General features: G+C 43.1%; 1 protein-coding gene across 1 annotated transcript in view; it reads left to right on the plus strand.

Annotated features, from left to right (window-relative positions):
- Positions 1 to 1,800: 1,800 nt before the first annotated feature.
- Positions 1,801 to 20,659, plus strand: part of ADAMTS16 (ADAM metallopeptidase with thrombospondin type 1 motif 16) — a 163,003-nt gene continuing 144,144 nt past the window's right edge. The window contains exons 1-3 of the mRNA XM_073801842.1: positions 1,801 to 1,852; positions 1,885 to 2,052; positions 8,475 to 8,800. Of these exons, the coding sequence (XP_073657943.1) occupies positions 1,801 to 1,852; positions 1,885 to 2,052; positions 8,475 to 8,800 (546 nt within the window). The remainder of the gene's footprint in view (positions 1,853 to 1,884; positions 2,053 to 8,474; positions 8,801 to 20,659) is intronic.

Here is a 20,659-nt window from a genome sequence, read left to right on the forward strand (position 1 = left end):
AATTAGAGACCCTCGTTTACCAAGCATGCAACGCCCTGAACTCAGTACACAAGGACCCTCTGCCGACTGCAGAACCTTTGCCAGCCCCCAGTCTGGCAGACACTAACCAGGAGCTGTGTGTCTGTGTGTGTGGAGCAGGGAGAGGGTTCTAAGGCCACACACACCCCCAGGCAAGCCTTTACGGAAAAATTCTCCCACTTTTGAAGAGCGTTTTCAAGGAAACAAATATGACAGAGAGATGGAGCAGAACGCCCTGCGCAGCCAGAGGGTCCCACTGTCCCTGCCCAGGCTGCCTGGCGCTGCAGGGCTGCCAGAAGCAAGCGGCACCTACAGGCTCAGGGCGAGCTGGGCGAAGGAGGCCTGAGACCGCTGCCACCGGTTTCCTCTCCATCCTTTACAAAATGTGCAAAACCGGCCAAGCTGGGCTAAACTGAATAGGAGGGACTCTGGAGCCATGAAGCAGGAGCCCAGACTCCTCGGACCTGCAGGAGGGAAGAGGTCAAGGAGGCCAGGAACAGTCAGTGGAGCAGAGTGGTCTCAGGCGGGACACGTGCCTGAGAACACGCACTGGCACACGTGTGAACTCAAGCTCCAGCGCACACACATGCACGGTGGGGGGGGGGGGATGTGAAAGCCGACACTGATGCGCATTCGCCTACACCCGTCTCATATACGCGCGTGCTCACACTGGAACGCGTGCACGTGCGTTCACACACACATGCCGTCAACAGGTGTAGAACACGAGCTGGGCTTGTAGCCGGGCCGGTGGACGCGCCTCTGCTGCGCCCTCAGACTCCTGGAGCTAGTAGCACAACTGCGCAGTCCCCGACCTGGGCCGGGACCAACCCGCGACCGCAAAGCCTCCGCGATCGATGGCTACACCTAGGCCCCCAGCAGCCCCGGCACAGGCCAGTCAACTGCTGCCCAGACCCCAGGGCCAGGAGCGCAGCTACATCCCAGGAGGACGAAGCTTCCTCGATCCCCCTCGTCTCCCATCACTTCACAGACTCGAGAGAAAAGCACATTCGTGTATACTCAGATCTGCGCATCCCTAAGGAAGTCCGGGCACCCCTGCTTCGCAGCTGATCTCCCCACGGGGCGGGAGGGCGGACCCAGCGGGACCCAGGAGCCGTTCTGCCGCATTCCGGCGGGCGGCAGGTGTCCGGCCATTGGATGCGCCGCTCCGGCCCTCGGGAGTGGGGATCGGGGCGCAGCGCGGCGAGGTGCCAGCCAGTGCAGCCGTGCGTGGACTGCAGGTCCGGAGAACAGAGCGGGTGACCCCACCTGCTGACGCCGCCGCCCCGCGCTCGCGGTCCCCTCTCCACCCGCGTGCCCCCGGGACGGACGGCAAGGTGCCGACCGCTGGCTAGCGAACGCCCGGGTTCTCCCCGGTCCTCCTCCCCTCGCGCCTCACCCCGCCGCCCTCTCTCGCGCCTCTGTAGCCCCCCTCCTTTCTCCCCTCGCTTCGTCGCCCTCCCCTCCCCTGCCCTCGCCCTCCCCCTCCCCCGCTCTCCCACGGTGCGGGCGGGTTCTCCGCCACCGCCCCGCCGCCGCGGCCGCCACTCCGCCCCCAGCGCGGCGCGGAGCCGCAGTAATAACCCCGGCGCGGGCGGCGCAGTGACTGCGGGCATCGTCCTGCGCGCTGGTCGGGCTGGTCCTCGGTGCCCGCTTGCACAGTCGCGGGGCTGGGTAGCATCCGCGGCCCCGGGCCCCTGCGAGCGCCCCTGGATGGAGCCGTGCGTCCTCCCCGCGGGGGCGCAGCGCCGGCTGCGGGCGCAGGGCGCGCGGGGCAGCCCGGCCATGCTGGCCCCCGGCTGCGCGGCGCTCTGCCTGCTGCTGCTGGCGCAGGTGGGTGTGCAGGTGAGTCCCCGACTGCGGGGGCAGGGTCCCCCGAAGCTCCCCTCGCGCAGCCCCCGTCTCACCGAGGTGTCGCCGCTGTTTTCCAGCAGGCACCTGCGTGCGCCGTGGGACCCACAGCGGCCTCGCCGGGGAGCCCGAGCGTCCGGCGTCCTCCTGGCCCCGCGGAGTGGCCGGGCTGGGTGGAAAAGGGCGGTAAGTGCGCGAGGGGGGTTCGAATCCTTGCAGTGCAGCAGCTTGTAAACCCTCTAAGGCTAGTTTACCAGGCTCTGCAAATGTTCATAACTCTGGGAATTCTCTGTAAGGTGCTGCCGTGCTTCTTTCCAACCGTAAGAGCGAGCGCCTCTGAGTCAACTTTCACCAATATTTATATTGTTTCCCTGTAAAACAGAAATGGCTTACCAGCGTTATTACCATAAACATTAGGGAAGAAAGCAAGGGAATGTATTTATTTAAAAAACAAACAAACACACACACACACACACAATTAAAGAAGGAGGAAATAATCTAGGAGTTGCATTAATGTATACACAGCAATTATAAAGAGCTTATTATGCCTTTCTTCATCCCCTCGTCCCCTCCCCCTCCTGTTCCCCCTCTGGCCTTTTAAAATGAACATCCTTCACTGTCAGAGCACGGGACAAAAAGACAGTCATTTTGCTCAGTATTTATCACCTTCGTTTCAAAAGGGAGGTCTTCAAGGGTTGGCAGAATGGGTAATTAGCGTTTTGTGACGTCACAAGCAATGTCCAAGTCCTGTGTCATGATTTGCCAGAAAACAGGTCTGATCTTTCTGCAGTGTGTGGTTTTACTTTCACTGCTCACAAGCGGCATTTATCATTTCATGCCTCAGGGGATGGACCTCTCTGTCCTGAACTGCTTTTGGGTAAACCGGAAAGCAGGTGTGGAATGTCGGTAGCTACCGGGTTTTTAATCTGAACCCAGTCCACTGGCAGTTGCTAAACATGAGTACTTTTCATCAATTCCAACAATGCATTGCCATCTCAAATGTTATTAGTGACTTACAGAGGAAGAACTAGGTTTTATTATCCCAACCTATTTTCAGAAAACCTAGAAAATTTGAGTTAATAATCAAGAATCTCTGAGTGTAGTTTCTTCATATTGATAAAATTCCATAAAGACAATCATTTAATATATGCATTAATTATTGAAATTCTCTCCTCCCGAGGGCTGTATGAAGAGTAATAGTGATCAATCCGATGCACGCGGGAACATAGGAACTTTTCCGCGACCACCAGAGGGCGCTAGATGTAAATAATAGAAAACGTTTAAAAATTACTTGTCACTATGTATTTGCAAGAGAAAGTTATCTATTTAAAGCTCACTTCCTTGGTCTTGCCTTTGTCTTCTTTAATGTTTCTCTTACGAGTCATTCTAGTATGTAGTTATTTATATTGTAGTTAGCTGTCTTCTTCCACTTAAAAAAAAATTGTTTGTGAAAATTCTAGTTTTCTAAAATCATGAAAATTCCTGAAGGTCTCAGGAGAATTTTCAGAGTGTTTTCTAGTAGTTATGGGGTTTTCTGTGAGGTAAGAGCATTAGAGATAGAGAACCGCTTCCAGGAGGAGAAGCCAAGACTTCCTGCCCGAGGGTGCCCTTCTCCTAGGGAGAAGCGTCCTGCAAGCTGGACTCCAGCCTGGCTGGCATGTGGCTGTAATCACCTGGCACCTCAGCTGGTGTCACAAGCCCAGCGTTCCCATGACAACCACTTAGCTCGCTTGGTCAGAACCTCAGGGGGAAGGTGGGAGCCATCATCATTGAGGTTCTCACCTGGTGGACACACCACTCCCTCATCCCTCATGGTGCAGGTGTTTTAGGTCTTTAATTACAAAAGGCTAAGTTGAGAGAGTGGGTTTCAGTGGAAAGCTTTCACACGACCAGAGAAAGACTCTTCATGCTCAGCAGTGTTACCTCTTTTGACCTAGGATAGCAGATGTGGAGTAGACTTTGTGTGATGCTGTGGTTAGTTTATTGTTGCATGTCTGGGTATCCCTTCACAACACAAAGGTGCCTTTGAAATAACTCTTTGGCCATAAAGTTTGTTTAACACATATTTCAACCTATATTGCCAATGTTCCTGGGAGTCCGGAGTAATTATGCAATAAGATAGAGAACTCCATGTATTCTGTGAGGCAACAATAGATAGCTTCATTGAGGTCAATTCTATTTTCAGACCTTCAGTACACCCATTTCATTTTGGCTGATTCAACATAGCTTTTCCCTAATAGGAACCTTGAATGCTTTTCCTACAAATTTACCTTTGTCATAATAATAGTGGGTCTTGTTAAGAGCAAACACATAGCACGAGTTTGTTAACTTTTAAAAATCTAGAGTGAATTAAGCTTCCAGGTCAAGAGTCAGAAGTTCTTTAGAACTTTGTTTCATTGGACATGAGAGATCTGTGTTTGTGTGTGTGAATCTAAAGTATATATTGATTTATAGTCACACATTCACGTGACTTGAGACGGGGCAGGTTGGCCCAGGGATCTTCTAGTAAATGTTTAACAACAGATTCTCCAGGCCTCTGATTTTGTAACATTTGCTGGTTCCCATGGGGTAAATACTCCCACCATGGCTGATTTCAAGCTGTGGATGTGATGCCATTGAACACAGAGTTAGGACTTGATGTGCAAAATCTGTTCTCCGCAGCTGGTACCAGCAGCCCCTAGCATGCTCACAGGTGCTCCACACCTCATGCCCTCAGTCTGGAGCTGGAGTCTTCCTAGACTTGATGCTGTGGTCAAAACACCTTTAGAAATGAAGTAGATCAGGGTGCTGACTGAAGCAGCCATGTGTGAATTTCTCCTCCTTAGAAAACACCTGTGTAGGACGGAGGTCTTGTTTCAGGGATTCTCGAGGATCAGGAATCTCACTAACTTCTTTATTCTTGAAATCACAAGCCGGTAGTTTGGGGGATTACAATCTTAAAACATAAGCTTGAGAGTTAGTTTAGAATTGTCATTTTATAGCAATGATCTATTGCCTTCTGCATGGGGAGAAGCTATGCTTACTTTGTTCATTCATAGAATTCTTTAGCTATGACCCTTTTCACATTTATTTATACATAACCGACAGTGCATATCTGCACTAAGGACTGCTCTTTGATGAGATCAGGGTTTCTCTGCCTTGGCACTCTTGACCTTTTGTTATGGGAACCTGTTCTGTGCATGGAAGAATGTGTAGCAGCCTCCCTGGATTCACCCACTGCATTCCCAGAGCACCACTATCCCCTGCGCTTTCGTGAAAACCAAAATGTCTCCAGACATCCCAAGTGTCTCCTGTGGGCAGGGGTGTGGGGTAGCACTCCCGCTGAGAACCACTGGACTAAATTTTCACCCATGTGCACCCTCATTCTCAGAAGGGATCGTAACTGGTTACAAGAAGTGGCTTTGCAGTGATTGGAGCTGGTGTTCTGGGCAGGCTCAGGCCAGTTCTCCAGAGCTGATCATTACCTTGTCAGGAATTTTGTGAGCTGGCGTGCCGAAAATCAAAATACGTAAACTTGGGTGAAATAAATAATATTCAAAACAAGATTCAAACACTGAAAACTCATCACTTCACACTTCTTTAAGTTTTGAGGTTACGTATCCTCTTGAGGTTCTTTGTCTGTATTGCCTCTGTATGGTGGAAATACTTTATAATGGTGTGCTACCGTGCAAACCTCTAAACTCCGTGTTCAGTGAGGTCACATGGTAATTGAAATTAGCCATGGTGGGAGTCTTTATACCAGGGAAACTGGCAAATGCTTTCAACCAGGCTACCCCATGACTCCCACCCGTAGCTGGTTGTGAAAGATGTACCAGCACAACACGTGCGTTTCTGTACAACAGACTTGAAAGTTGTCATTTTGAAAAATAGATATTATATGTCTCCCCACCAATACAAGATAAAGAGTGTATGCCCTCCAAAGTAAGGTCATAAAAATGGCCTTTTAATGGTAACCATCTTTTTATGTGCAGTAAATCTGCTCAGTAGCCAGTGTTTGGAACAGTCCACCTGCTTTGTCCTCATTCCACGGCCTCTGTTGGGATGGAAACAGGCTAGTGTGAGGTGCAGACACTCCCTGAGAGCCCGCAGGTCAAGAAGAAAGTTATTAACACGACCACGTCACACCAGCTTTTCCCCTGAGTCCGGAAGGCCGGGGATGAGGAAGGTGGTTTGGAAAAATGCAAATTAAATGAGCAAGTGCTTTTCACTGTTTTTTAGGAGTAGCCGGGAACAGACTGTGATCACATACTTGCACCAGGCACATTCATTCCTAATTTGTTTCCCCCTATGTTTTTTTTTATCATTGCATAGAATTTAAGCAGATTTGTTTCACTTTCTCGTTGTCCTAAGTAAAGTGTGAAGTGATCCCAGTGCATTTTGCCTTGGCAGACACGAGTGCCCCGCTTTGACAGGTATTTCCAAGGTTGGTTGTCGAGTTGCCAGCCAGAACCTGCTTCCTGTCTAATCTGCATGGGCCACAGCTCACCGGTTACCTGCACTGGGCATGTGGGGCAGGCCTGTGGGCCCAGGAGGGGCCCTTTGACCTGAGGAAACAGGAAGCCTGGGCTCAAACAGGCCATCGCTAAGCTTTTGGTTATCCTGCTGCCTGATGGGTTGGCTGCCAGGCCTCTGACTCTCACCTTGCCGTGGGCCTCAGCCCAGGGGACTCTGGATGGTGCCTTTCCATCCCTGGCCTTCTCTGTCTCTCCCAAAGCCAAACACATGCCTTTTATGACCATCCCGTGGCTGCCACCCTCTCTGTTCCAGTGTAACCTTTCAGATACCTGCCAGGATGGCCCAGGGACATGTGGGCAAGTACCCATACAAAAAGAGTTCTGGTTGTGAAGAAAAATTACTTTTTTCAGAAAAAAAAATAATTTACCTGAGTACAGTTCACTTATGACCAAATAGCACTTCTGTAGGACGTTGTTTTATTTTATCTCATAGCACCAAGAAGCATGCCCAATTCATGCTAAAGGCCCGGTTATTAAGTATCTAACAGAAGAGCCTCCCGAAAGCATATATTGGCAATAAAAGGGGAATATATACAATTTCTTAGGATGTTAGAATCAGGATGAGAATATGAGAATCAGGTCTTGTCATACACGTAAGAGGAAGTTGTGTTTTGAATCGTTAGGGACTTTCCACCTCAGTATAGGGCTAGCCCTCTGGGGCTTGGGTCTGACATCCATTTCAAAGACATCTCAGAGGAAGCTTGGAGAAAGCCTGACATCCTATTGCCCTGTTATTTTCTGGTGTTTAGACAAAATGCAGGCTAGGAAGCTGGCCCTCTCCAAAGGTCCATCGCTGGCATGCAGATGGAGACACTCACAAGATGTGTTTAAATATTTGAAAGGTAGAAGCCAAGCTAAGAGATTGTTAACTAAAGTATTTTGTAGCCTCTGCTTTGACAAATCTACCTTCGCATGGTCTAAAAGTCCAGGTTCAAGTTTAGAACATGGCGGTGCAGGAAGATCCTACCTCTGGCGTGAAGCCCACCCCTAGGTCTCTAGTCCATGTCTGTCCTGCCCTCCCAGAAACAACCTCTCCCTGACCTCTGGATGGCAGAGATGATGTGTTAATGGTGGGAATGAAAGGAAGAATCCCTGTCAAAGCAAGGAAAAATACATGATGCTAGAAGGGAAGACACCTCTTTGGAGAAGACAGTTATGATATTCGAGAAAGGCAGGTGAGGGCCACCGCCCAGGATTCTGGTGGAGTTACAGATGTTTTCTCCATACTTTGCACAGAGAAGGGAATGACACAAATGCTCCCCAATGCAAAACTATAAGACAGTCTGTGACAGAAGCCTGGCAGATCATATGGGTGCCCCAAATCTGTTAGCTCCTTGGGGTTTTCTTGACTTTTTAAAAATAAATCGTTTATTTGAATACATTTTTACCTGGTATAATACAAATTAGAATTGGAAGAAGAGTGTGGTGCATGTCTTTGAACAACCTTGAAGTGTGAAATGCCAAGAAGCCAGGCCAGTCAGAGGCTCAGCAGTGGTTTTCATTTGGAGAAAAGACACATCTGAGCATCTACCATACCTGCATTCTGCCTTTTCTGCTGTAGTTCAATGATTTAATAATTAAATATTTAAAAATGAAATGCCAAAGAATGTCCATCGTATTTGTATTTTTAACTGTTTTCTGAAAAATGATCAGTAGTTTTAAGCTCAACTTTCTTATCAATAGACTAAAGATGTTGGTAAAAGACAATATGACTAAAGGAATATTTAAAGCTATAAAAATAATGACATTATAATTACTCTACAGTAATTACTCTGTAATCTGAAAAGCCCATTCTTAGTTTCATTTGCTCTGTAATATGTTTCTCCTTAGAAGTGTCATAGCATTTGCTGGATTGGTAATAACACATTATAGGAACAACAGTGACTTTGCAAAATGCCCCTTTTAAGATTTTGCCTTTTAACTCCGATTTTATGCTTTCTGTAGTTCGGATTTGAGGCTGGGTGGTTGTTGACGCTTCCTCCATCCTTTTTTGCTGGGTGAAAATACTATCCGGTAGTAAATGATATTCGAAGACTTCCTGATCCTTTTCAGAATTCTGAAATTACTCAGCCACACCCCCTCTCTCACTTTCAGAGTATGACCTGGTGTCTCCCTACGAGGTTGACCACAACGGAGACTACGTGTCCCATGAAATCATGCACCCCCAGAGGAGGAAAAGGGCGCTGGCCCAGCTCGGAGCTGACTCTCTGCACCTTCGGCTGAAAGGCTTCAGGCAGGACTTCCACCTGGATCTGAAAACTTCCAGCAAGCTGGTGGCGCCTGGATTTCTCGTACAGACTTTGGGGAAGGGGGGCACTAAGTCGGTGCAGACTTTCCCACCCGAGGATTTCTGTTTTTATCAAGGCTCGTTACGATCCCACAAAAATTCCTCAGTGGCTCTTTCGACCTGCCAAGGTTTGGTGAGTACAGTTGTTGCCACCTGTTTTGAGACCGTGGGGGCAGGGATGTAGGGAAGGGAGCAAGTGACAAGATTTGGGCTCCTTCTCCCATTATTGCAGTACAGATTTCTTTGATCTCTCAAAGCAGAAGGAAAATTGCCAAGCAATGCTTTCTAAGATATGCTGGGCGCTTCCTTTCCCCAATTTGGAAACAGCATCCAGGTTCCGCCTTCTGTTGTCGTTGGTCTACAACGATTGTGGCAGAGCACTGCAGTTTGAAAACTGTGCGTGAGAACTTACGGACAAGTCTGAAGACTTTGACTTCTTTGGGGATGGTTTTACTCTGACTTACTGGTTACTCTAACTTGCTGGTCACTTACTAGCACTGGAGGAATGTTTTCATCTTGAATAGAACAACAGTGTTCAACTGATTGGCCATGTGCTTGAAAGCACTTTATTTCTGTCATTCTGATGTTGATAGTATATTTACAGATTAGAACATTCATTTCAAAAACAGTGGTGAATCCATGTCAGGGCAGTGCTGATCTTATTGAGCTAAAGATTCTATTAGTGCTTTCTTCATTTTCTTAATATCTGACTTAGACATTAAACATCCTTAGATGCTTCAGGTGGTCCCCTTTGCTTGGATCCTAGAGTGAGGAGCATCTGGCCAAGTTGAGAAGGTACCTAAATCCCTCAGGCTGACCTAAGCTGAAACTTTAATGGCTTACCTTTTACTTTTCTTAGAATATTTCCATAACTTTCGGGAAGGAAATCTTAGTAGATGCTTAGATTCTTGGACACAAATTGATTAGTCAGACACAGATGAGGGAGACATGACATAAGTAGCAGAGTGAAAAGGTGTGGTCCAAACAATAAGGTCTTGACCATGTTAAAGGTTTGGCAAATAGATTTTTGAACATTTGTTACATCTCCAGAAAGTGATCTAAGCCTGTCTTATTCCTTTCCCTCTTTGAAAAGAGATAATTCAGACTCTACAGCTCATAAGGATTTTGTGTACGTGTATGTGAATACTGGATGCTGAAGGCGCATTCATAACCAATTCCTTAAAATACTAAATATGTGGAAATGCTATGTCCTGTTATTTTTTTAAAAATATTAACATTATGCTTTTTAGAGGGAATTCAGTTTGGGCTGGGCTCATATCTACTTTCTTTGGAAAGACTTTTGGTTTGAGAATGGATACAATGGGGAATAGTCAAGGGTGGGGTGGTGGTTATTTGGCACACTTGTTAAGCATAAGGACAGTGTGGTTGATTTCTCCCATGCTGTCTCAACAAAAATAGATCTTTCTTAATGAAAGAGCTAGAACTCTTCATGTAATGCACTAAAGGGAGATATCTCTTCCTTGGCTTTCTTCAACAAAGGCTTGCTCAGACCAGAAATGGAAGCCATCTGTGTGGTAAGGAGATGCGCCATGCCCTTCAGAGCCCTCTTGGATTTGTGGAGACGGAGCAAGGTACTTTCTTCCCATTAGCCCAGCAGGGGTGCAGGCTCGAGAATGCCCCTGGTCTCAGTGAGCCTAAGGCTTCCTAGTGATGGCGTGATGGCTGAGCTATGCCCTGGAGTCTGTCCCGTGAATAGAGTTGGCTGACAGCAGCTTGAAATTTCTGGCTTTCTTTGAACTCAATGGGAGTTAACAGCGAAAGTTGTAAATGACAACTACATGAAAGATAAAGGAGTGAAAAGAACAGGAAAAAGACTCCTCTGGATAATAAACACTGGAATGTAATATTTCGGTGACTGCAATAGAAAGCTGTGTGCTTTCACCATTCATCTTCCAAATACATTAATTCCAACTAAAGAGATATTTTGTCTGTAGATGGTCACTACAAACATGACCTCAACTAGACTTATGAGTGTGAGATCCAGGGGCATTTGCCGTATGATAGGACAAATCAAAGGCATTTTAAAGAAGAAAAGGGGAGGATTAAGAAGTCCTCTCTCTTAGCCAGATAATAAAGTTATTGAATGGAAATGCCCCTCAAGTAGTTGCCAAGTCTGTTATTTCTTTCCTGATTGATGGTTACCCCATCTGTCCTTTTTCAAATCTGTTAACACATGAAGAAAAGTAGCATACCTTTTGCATTAGATGACGGTTCCTTTTTTGTTATTATTGTTCTTCTTGGTTCTTTCAGGTTCTAATTAAAGTTCCAGGTAGATCCCAGTTAAACATTTTTTTAATTTGGTTTCTAGATGACTCAGCTATCTGATGGGAGTCAGGAGTGTGGTTCTAATTTATAGTAAATACATATTCTTAGTAAATACATATTCTTAAAGAAGAAAGACAATACTAAAGTGAGCATTTTACTTTGAATCTCTTGTGAATAATGAATGTCATGTGCTTCAGAAGTGTGTCTCACTGGAACCTGTCAAAGTTGCATCCAAGGAGTGTATTGTCTGATGAGACAAGCAGGGAATAGGCAATTTTACTGAAGAGTGATAAAATAAGGACAAATATGGGTGCTAGGAGAACTGAAATGAAGATGCCTCACCCTATCTTGGTGAGAGATAGCAGCATCAGGGTAGGTTTCTGGAGGAAATATTGTCCAAGCCAAATCCTTATTGTAGAATTGGAATGTGTTGCTCATGAATGGAGGAGTAACAAGCCATCTCAGGGAAGATGATGGAGACCAGTCAAGCTCATGGAATCCTTGATAACACCATCCATGACTGTTCAGAGATTAATATTTGTATATGAAGCCCAAGTATATTAAACTAAATAAGGTCTGTAAGCCCTAAAATGACTTCTAGAGTCACTCTGACATTGCCACCAAGTATATTGATTCAAGATATTTCTCATTTTGCTAAATAAGATTAATAAAAAAAATAGTATCTGTTAAACTTATGTCTCTACCAAAATGACATAACAAATCTGTTCTGATTACCAAACACAAGCACATAAACGTGTGTCACACAGCAGGTGCTTTTCAGTACTTGTTAAATAATGGATAGAATTACTGGGTGTCTTACAGTGTAAGAAACAATGATGACAATGACAGTAGCAGAGGGAACAGTAATAAGTTACTGAATGTTATTTGCCAAATACTTGCCTAATAGCTTCCCATTTGTTATATCACTTAGCCTAATGATAACTCTAAGAGATAGGTACTATTTTTTTAACAGCTTTATTAAGGAATAATTTATATATCATAGAGTTTCACCCCTTGAAAATTTATAATTCAGTGTTTTTTTAGTATATTTCCTGACTTCTGCAAACATCACCACAATCTAATCTGAGACATTTACATCACCTAAAAAAAACCAAAACAAAACAAAAAAAACCCAGTCCAGTCCCTCCCATTTCTCTCAAGCCCTCATCAGTCCTAGGCACCCATTAATCTGTCTTCTTTGCTTATAGATTTCCTAATCTGGCCATTTCTGATAAATGGAAGCATATGATACGTGGTCTTTTGTGACTAGCCTCTTTCACTTAGTACACTGTTTGTTTAAGATTCATCCGTGTTGTAACATGTTTAAAGATTTCATTATTTTTATTAGTAAATAATAATCCTTTGTATACATATGCCACTTCTTTTTATTTTAATGCCTATCAATTGATAGACATTGTTTGTATTTTCTTTGGTTGTGTGAATAATGTTGCTATGAACATTTGTGTACAAGATTTTGTGTAGACATAAGTTTTCATTTTTTTTGAGTATTTACCTAGAAGTGTAGTTAGTGGATCCTATGGAAACTCTAAGATTAAACTTTTAGGAGATTCTAAACTGTTTTTTCACAGTAGCTGCACCATTTTATGTCTACCCAGCGATGTACAAGGGTTCCAGTTTCTCCACATTCCAGACAACACTTGTTCTTGTCCACCTTTTTTTCTTATAGACATCCTAATGGACATAAAGTAGTATTTCACTGTGGTTTTTATTTGCCAGGTAGAGATTATTGGTTGACAATTTTTTTGTTGTTGTTGTTGTTTTGTTTTGTTTTGTTTTTCCTTCAGCACTTTGAATATACCATCCTACTGCCTTCTGGTTTCCATTCTTTCTGATAAGAAGTCTGCTGTTTATCTCGTAGTTTTGTTATACTTAAAGCATTGTTTTCCTGTTGCTGTTTCCAATGTGTCTTTGTCTTTCAACATTATTACTGTCAAGTGTATAGGTGTAAGTATCTTTGAGTTTATCCTTCTTGGGATTATATGAGCATCCTGAATGTTCATATTAATATTTTTCCTCAATTTGAAAAGTATGTGACCATTGTTTCTTCAAATATGTTTTTCTGCTCCTTTCTCTCTCTCCTCTCCTTTGGTACTCCCACTATTCATATGTCGGTGTGCTTCATGATGTAGCAGGTTTCTCTGAGGTTCCATTAATTTTTCTTCATTCTTTTTTCCTCTGTGCTCATTAGATTGTGTAATCTTGATTGATTGATCTGCAAGCTCACTGATTCTCTGCTGGTAGTTCAAATCTACTGTTAAGCTTCTGCAGTAAATTTTTCATTTCAGATATTGCACTTTTCAACTTCAATTTGGTTCTTTTTATAATTTCTCTTATTCTGTATTATATGAAACACTGCTATGAGGCCTTGCTTTAATTCTTTTGATATAGTTTCCTTTGGTTCTTTGAACATATTTATAATAGTTGCTTTGGAGTGTTTGTCTACTAAGTTAAAATCTGGGTCCCCTCAGAAGCAGTTTCCATTGCCTCTTTCTTTTCCTGTATATGGGTCACACTTTTCTGTTTCTTTGTGTGTCTCACAATTTTCTTGCTAAATACTAAACATTATAGATAATATATTTTAGCAACTCTAGATACCTTAAGACTGACCACACACCACCACTCCAGTGCTTGTTGCTGCTGTTTTCTTTCTTACTTGTTTAGTGACTAGTTCAGTGAAGTCTGTTTTCCCTGCAGCATGCAGCCTCTAATGTTGCTTCTCAGAGAGTGCAACCTCGGGAATGTGCACGGTCTTTCAGAAAGCCTGTGTTGATCTGCTGCCTCTATTGGTACCACAACCAGCTGTTACTCTACACTAACTGCTAGGTGATTGCTTTTTTTTTTTCCCCAAGCACACTTCAGCATAGATTGCTCCACAGTCTAATTTGATTATAGAAGAGCCTTACAGGATTAGGATGCTGCCAGGTTTTGAGACTACTCCAACACCAGGAGGAATCCTCTTGTCTTTTTCCCTGAGTTTCTCTGCTAAACTTCTAGTCAGTGTACTGTTTTGCTTATTGTTATGTGTATCATGGAACAACAACCTTCTCTTAATTGCTTGCAAGTAAGATACCCATTATTTTTGACAATACCATTAGACATGAACTTTCACACACTCTGTTCCAAATATAGCCATTCATTTTAAGTGAGCTTCTTGTTCTTAGAGCTTGCTTCTGGCTTCTTTTCCTGGGAAAAATGTGTGTGCCACATTTTGGAGCTGGAACTAGTAGTATGCTTCTCCTCCCAAAGTGACACCGCTACTCTATGAGTGGAGCTCTGGGTGGAAATAGTAGCTCCTGGTCTTCTCTGCTTTTGCTTCCTGGCTTGAAATCTCTACCATACAAATGTTCCTGGTTGGGGATGTTCAGGGATCAATTATTCTCAACCTGCTGAGCCTGGAGAAGAGCTTCCATCTTATAAGCAGGGGCTGCTTAGCACAAGGGAAATCAATTCTTATGGCCATGCCTGTCCAGAATAGAGCTTCTGCAATATAGAACTGAGGGGATAAGAGATGTTGGTGCCTTGTTTCTCCTGACTTGAAAATACAGCCCTAGAATGGGTGTTGGGCAGGATAGGGAGCCCTGGTCTTTTTAGAATATACCTAGAATAGAGCTCTGTCACATTGAGCAGGGGGAAAGGTGAGCATGTGACTATACCATGGCTCAAAGGTCACCAAATTTTACCATTCTTTTACAGATTTACTAAATTTAATTAGATAGATGATTTTCCACTTTTTTTATTGGAATATGGGAGGGATAAATCAGAAGCTTTGGATGAACACACACACACTACTATATATAAGATAGATAACTAAAAAGGACCTATTGTATAGCACAAGGAACTCTACACAATATTCTGTGATAACCTATATGAGAAAAGATTTTCCACTTTTTATGCCCTTAGGACAATTTCCAGAGACTTCAAATGGGGTGTGTGTGTGTGTGTGTGTGTGTGCAATTTTCAGCAGGAAAATGGTTGTTTCACTTGAGAGAGGATCTTCCACATTCCTTACACTGCCATTCTGGAAGTCAGTCTCTGCTAAATGCTATTATTAACATATTTTGCAAATCACTGCCCAAAGCTATTTTATTATCCCCATTTTACAGATGATTCCTTAGGTAATTCTTGAAAGAGTGGGATTTTGACCTAAGTTGACTGACTTCAGAAACAACACTTTAAATCACAATACTATTTTGCTTCCCTTGATCATGAGGTCATTGCTGCACTATAGGGACCTACAAAATCATTTATATGGATTTCCATTGCATCATCCTTGAATACTCTCTAAAGTCTAACGATGTTTGCATTTGGTTTCCACCTCAATACAACCTTCCTCAGTATCAAGCCCTCTCTGAACTTAGTAGGCCCATTTGTAATGTATCAGGCCCTTATACTAAAAAAACATGAATTCATTCCATAATCATTTATTTATAGGTTTGTTTTTTTATACCAGATTGTGAGTTCTTGAAGAGACACTGTTTTATTCATCTTTGTATCCCCAAGTTCCTGTTAACACAACCTAGTTCTCTTTTTTCTTGCAATGAATGATTGTATTTCAAATTAACAACCAAAAATACTACATCTTCTCAACCTCTATTTTAAGATATGAATAAACATAAAATTCATTTTATAATTCATTTCATATGATTTCCTTCCATGACTAATGTCAAATAATCTAAATTGTCTTTTGAAGCACAGTTTATTCAGAAGTGGTCTAATCAATAAGATTTCTGACAAACTATTTTTAAAAATCCCCATTGTCAATACTTTAAATGAGGTTTCTTTGGAAATATTTTCTGTTACATGTAACAGGATTAGATTTTCTTAAAGGATTTCATGCCCGTTCTGTACTTGGATTAGTACTTTACCAAAAAAATTAAATAAAGAACAGCATCAAATCTATTGTCTGTCCTTGGCACAAAATCTGCCTGAATTTTAGCTCCTCTTGTGTAATTGTTAAGGCATTAATGCAAAGGATACATATCACTTCTCCTAAAATCTAATTATTCTCTTGCTTTCAATAGTGTTGGAAAACTTGTAAATGCCACAGTTCTCAGTTCAGTTTGAGAATTCCCTCACTTGGTTGCAGACTTACTTGTGGCCCTGGTTTGAATTGTACTAGGTTTTATTTCCAGATAAAAACTCCAGGGATTCTCTGGAAACTCTAGTCATTGAGAGTTTTCCTAAAGCACCCAATAAATCCTTGGAAACTGTCTGAAATGTTGCCAAGTTTTCAATGGACTTTGAAAAATGTTCTTGAGCAAGGAAAATAAAACAGGAGCAGAAAGGAAGAGCCAACACAGGAGATGGCTAGAAGGGCTAATATGAGTTTTAAAAGAAAAGTATCACTGTCTGAGGAGGCCAGTGATGGCATACCAGTTGAAAATACATCAGGCTTAGGAGACATGCAGGAAAATGGTAAAGAAAATAAGGTTTTTGGATAAAGTATCACCAAAGTTATTGATTATTAGGAAATTTAAAAGGTGGGTGTGGGGAACTAATTGAAAGTACTGAATCATTACATGAATTTCTGCTAATTACTTAAGAATAAATACAGAATAAATCTTTAAATTGACAAAATGGAATATAGTTCATTATTACAACTAGATCAAAGTAACATTTATGAGATAATATTTTGTACTTGTTATGACCAGATTTTTCTATTAGCTTACCATTAATTGTAAACAGAAATGAGATGATTAGAGAAATTTAAGTATAAAATGTATGATTTTGTTCCATTTCGCTTATTTTTCAAGTGATGAACCTGAGAATCAAAGAGGTGGAGTGGCTTGGCCAATATTACAAAGTCAAGTGGGGTTTAGGACGGTCTAAGGATGTATGTCTTTAGGTTCTCTGTCCTGCGATATTTTCACTGAAAGAAACAGGATGCTATTACTTTTCATTATAGTGAGGGAACAGCTGAAGGCTTTAAATGTTGGACTATGTGCCAGAGATTTTAAAGATAAAGCAAGGGAGCCCTTGCTCTGGAGGTGTGGGGCAGGTGGCAGTGGGAAGAGAACAGAGCGGCAGGCTTCCTTCTGGTTAGTGTTTGGTGTTCCTGATGCCCTTTGTTGGGAATCACATGTTTCCACTGTATGGCAGCTCTCGTATGGACAGTCTCTATGGCCAATAAAATATTTGCTGTGAGGGTCATCGGAATGGTGTTTATCTCCACAACCAGTATGACCAGGATTTTCTCCAAGGCCAAGATTAGCCTGAGAACAGCCATGTGATCCCCTTGGAGGGGCAGGAATGTGATTCCTGTGGCCAATTCCTCTGGGGGATGACTCAAGTCTAGGATTTTCCAAAGGACAAGGATACTGAAACCTACATTTTCGAGAGTGACTGTTTAAGAGAAAGTCCAGGCCAGAGAGAGTACAAGAGGAGCCCAGATGAAACCAGACTCTTAAAAGCACGATCCTGCCTTGCCTGAGGTTCAACCAGAGCAGTCTGACTGTATCTGCTTAACACACAGGTAACATTTTTCTTCTTAAATGTCACTTTCACCACGAGGACCTCCCTGATCCACCCCCATCTAAAATCACCTACTCTTCCCCCTCCACACATACTTCCTATCCTCTTCCCTATCATATCTGTATTAATCATAGTCCAGTTAGGAAACAGAAACCACACAAATTAATTGAAAAGAGAGAACTAACACAATGCATTAAGTAGGTATTAAAGAACTGAAACAAGAAAAAGAAAATACCCAGATACAACAGGGTAGCAAGTGCAGGAAGCTGCTACTGGACCTGGAGCTGAGGGACTGAGGGAAGAAGTTGGGACTATTAAAATTTAAATGCTTGGAGCTGGGCTCAAACCCCTGAGTAGGAGGAGCTGGCCAACTGGTGCCAGGGCTGGGAGGGGCAACTTGCTGCTGGTTTTTTAAGTAACCTGTAAACTGCAGTCAGCTGCTGTTACTAGAATTAACTGCCACTGCCAGGATGAAGCGAGGCTGACAGGAACAGGAAGTAGACAGGAAGTCCATGTTGGGCACACAGGAAGTCCACAAGTCCACAGGGGCAGACAGGAAGTTCACAGGGTGAAGACAGGAAGTTCACAGGGTGCAGACAGGAAGTTCACAGGGTGCAGACAGGAAGTCCATAAATACCAGGCAGGAAGTCTATAAGGAGCAGATATGAAGTGCACAAGTCCACAGGGGGCAGGCAGGAACAAGTTCTTCCACCTTCTTTGAAATTGGATTTGTAGAGTTCCAGACCCAGTATCTCAAAGCAGAGTTTAAAACGGGAGTTTAGAACTGAGAATGGTTTCCTAATACCAAGCAGGCTATTTATGCTAAATATTGAGAGTATAGCAGGGATTTATGTCTAACTTTTTCTTGCTTTGTCCCTAGCACTTTCAATAATGCCTGACACATATTAAAGCCCGCAATAAAAATGTATTCAATGAACAAATTATTTTTTTAATGGAGAAACTGGAATTCTGGTGCTTTGCAAAAATAATTTGCGCAGCCACTGGTCTGAAGGAGTGGGGGAGGAGGAGAAACGAAAAGTTGAAATAGTAGGGACATCCCACCCCTAACTAGGGAAAGGTTTAGACCTCAAGAAATGGGCCTCACCAGGCCTGGTGGCAGGTTTATTCCTGTGAGGAGATAGAGCTGTCAGACCCATGCATGCAGACATTCCTCCCCTATGATGGACTATTCTTGCCCTTTTTCCTCACTTGATTAAAATTAAGTCCCATGTGTAGCTTTCCTGGAGGGAGAAGCAGCACAGCATTTCCTCAGTAGGCTTGGAAGTGGTATTTCATGACTTATTACACAGGAATAAACTGGCATTCAGAGGCTCGTGTGTGCGTATGTGCATGTGTGTGTGTTCAGTGTCTGTGAGTTTGGTTACTCTAAACCACTCCTGAAGGAGACATTGGAGTAGCATCATCTGTAGGCTGAGGCCAAGCTGTGTATCAGAGTGAATTTTTACACTCAGTGGATCTTCTCTTTGCTCATTCTGGACAACAGCCGTCCTCAGTAATCTCACCCCTACTCTCAGATTCCCTGAGCCTCAAAACTCAACTGGAAGCCACTATTTGGATTTGCTCTTCTGTCTATATTCCAGTCCCCATTTATTCCAAGTATGTATCATTTTTACTAATTTTGACTCCTTTGTCTAATGACAACATTCATCCTTTGTCCTCTATTGCACATATTTTTCACTGCTCAAGGATTTGTCTTTAATTTTTAAAGAAGAGCAACATGTATTTTAAAGACATTAAATTAAGTAAATCCAGTATTTTTAATTAGTAGCAAAATCAGTGCTAATTTCATTTTCTCTATTTCTGTGAAATTATAGGAAAACTAAATAAAATTATCTCATTTGAAAAATTACAATCTAAAGAAATGTAGGCAGGATTCTTTTTTTTTTTTGTATAGTTAGTTTACAGTAAATAGGTGTATCTAGTAAGGCATGCACTGTCAATATATGAAAAGTTACCAGTTACAAAACAAAAATTAAACTGAGACAAAACTAAAAACAACAACAACAAAAACTACACACTGTTACCAGATTTACAGTTACATTAAAATGATTGGTTGCCTTTAGCTTAAAAATGGTACTAAAATGATAGAAAGCTTCAACAGGCAATGACAGATATCCAGTTCTTCCAGTTTTCTCTCATTGAATAGGTATATCTCCATCCCTTAAGACATTAGAAATTTGGAGTAAGACATGTAAAGTAACATGTAGTTTAGGTAATTGGTGATTTCTCTCAGTATGCAAAGCCTGAGAAAAATATTTGCCTTGATGACCTTAGGGTCATTTCATCATAGTTTAAATTTTCATGTGAATACATTGTATCTTTCTCTCTTAGATGAAAAAGCAGGGGCTATCCCTTCAATGTGTTTAAGTTCATGCATGTTGGAAACACTTTGAAAGAAGATTCTTAGTTTTGATTGGGCTTGCAGAAATAGCCAGGGCATCCATGCATGGTAGTTCAAGTTGGACCCTGGGAACTGTGAACAGACATGGGGAAGGAGGGGGTCAGAGACTGTTCCATGAAAGGTGAGGCCACCTACCTGCACTCCTACCCTTCTCCTACTTTCCTCCAGAGAGCAGCCTCATTCGAGGTTGAAAAGCACAGTTCTGATCTTTCATTTCCTTACTTGTCATGTGCCCATTGCACTCTGGGGAAAGCCCACATCTTCACTGTGGTTGATGATGCCCTTGGGGTCTGCCCTTGCTTGCAACGTCAGCCTCATGGAGGAAACTCTCCAGGCTTGAGTGGCACCAACTCATTTCTATCAAGATAAGGCTGAGCTCCTCACACCCTCAAGGCCTTAGCAAATGCTTTTCCTTCTGCTGCCTGGAACACAATTCCCATCCTTCCTCCTCCAGTTATGCATCAGTTGGAAAGACACTCCCATGAGTCATACTTCTTTGCGGCTGCAGACTCCCTAGCAATACACTCATGACTCACCTTAATTTTCTCTTTGAAAGGAATTATTCTTATTTTGGTTACTAGTTTAGTATTTACCCGTCTCTCCCACTAGATAGTCAACATCCTAAGGGTAGCACTAAGGGTCAGGATCCCTTAAGGATCAGAGCGCCCGCATTGTTCCTGGCCCTTGGAAGGAACAAGATAGATGAGTGGAGGGGTAGGTGGATGGATGGATGGATGGATGGAGGATCCTAGTTTCAGACACTAGTTGGAGAAAGTTCCTGTTTCCAGAGAG

The sequence above is a fragment of the Tursiops truncatus genome, chromosome 3 (genome assembly GCF_011762595.2).
Source record: "Tursiops truncatus isolate mTurTru1 chromosome 3, mTurTru1.mat.Y, whole genome shotgun sequence".
NCBI lineage: Eukaryota > Metazoa > Chordata > Mammalia > Artiodactyla > Delphinidae > Tursiops > Tursiops truncatus.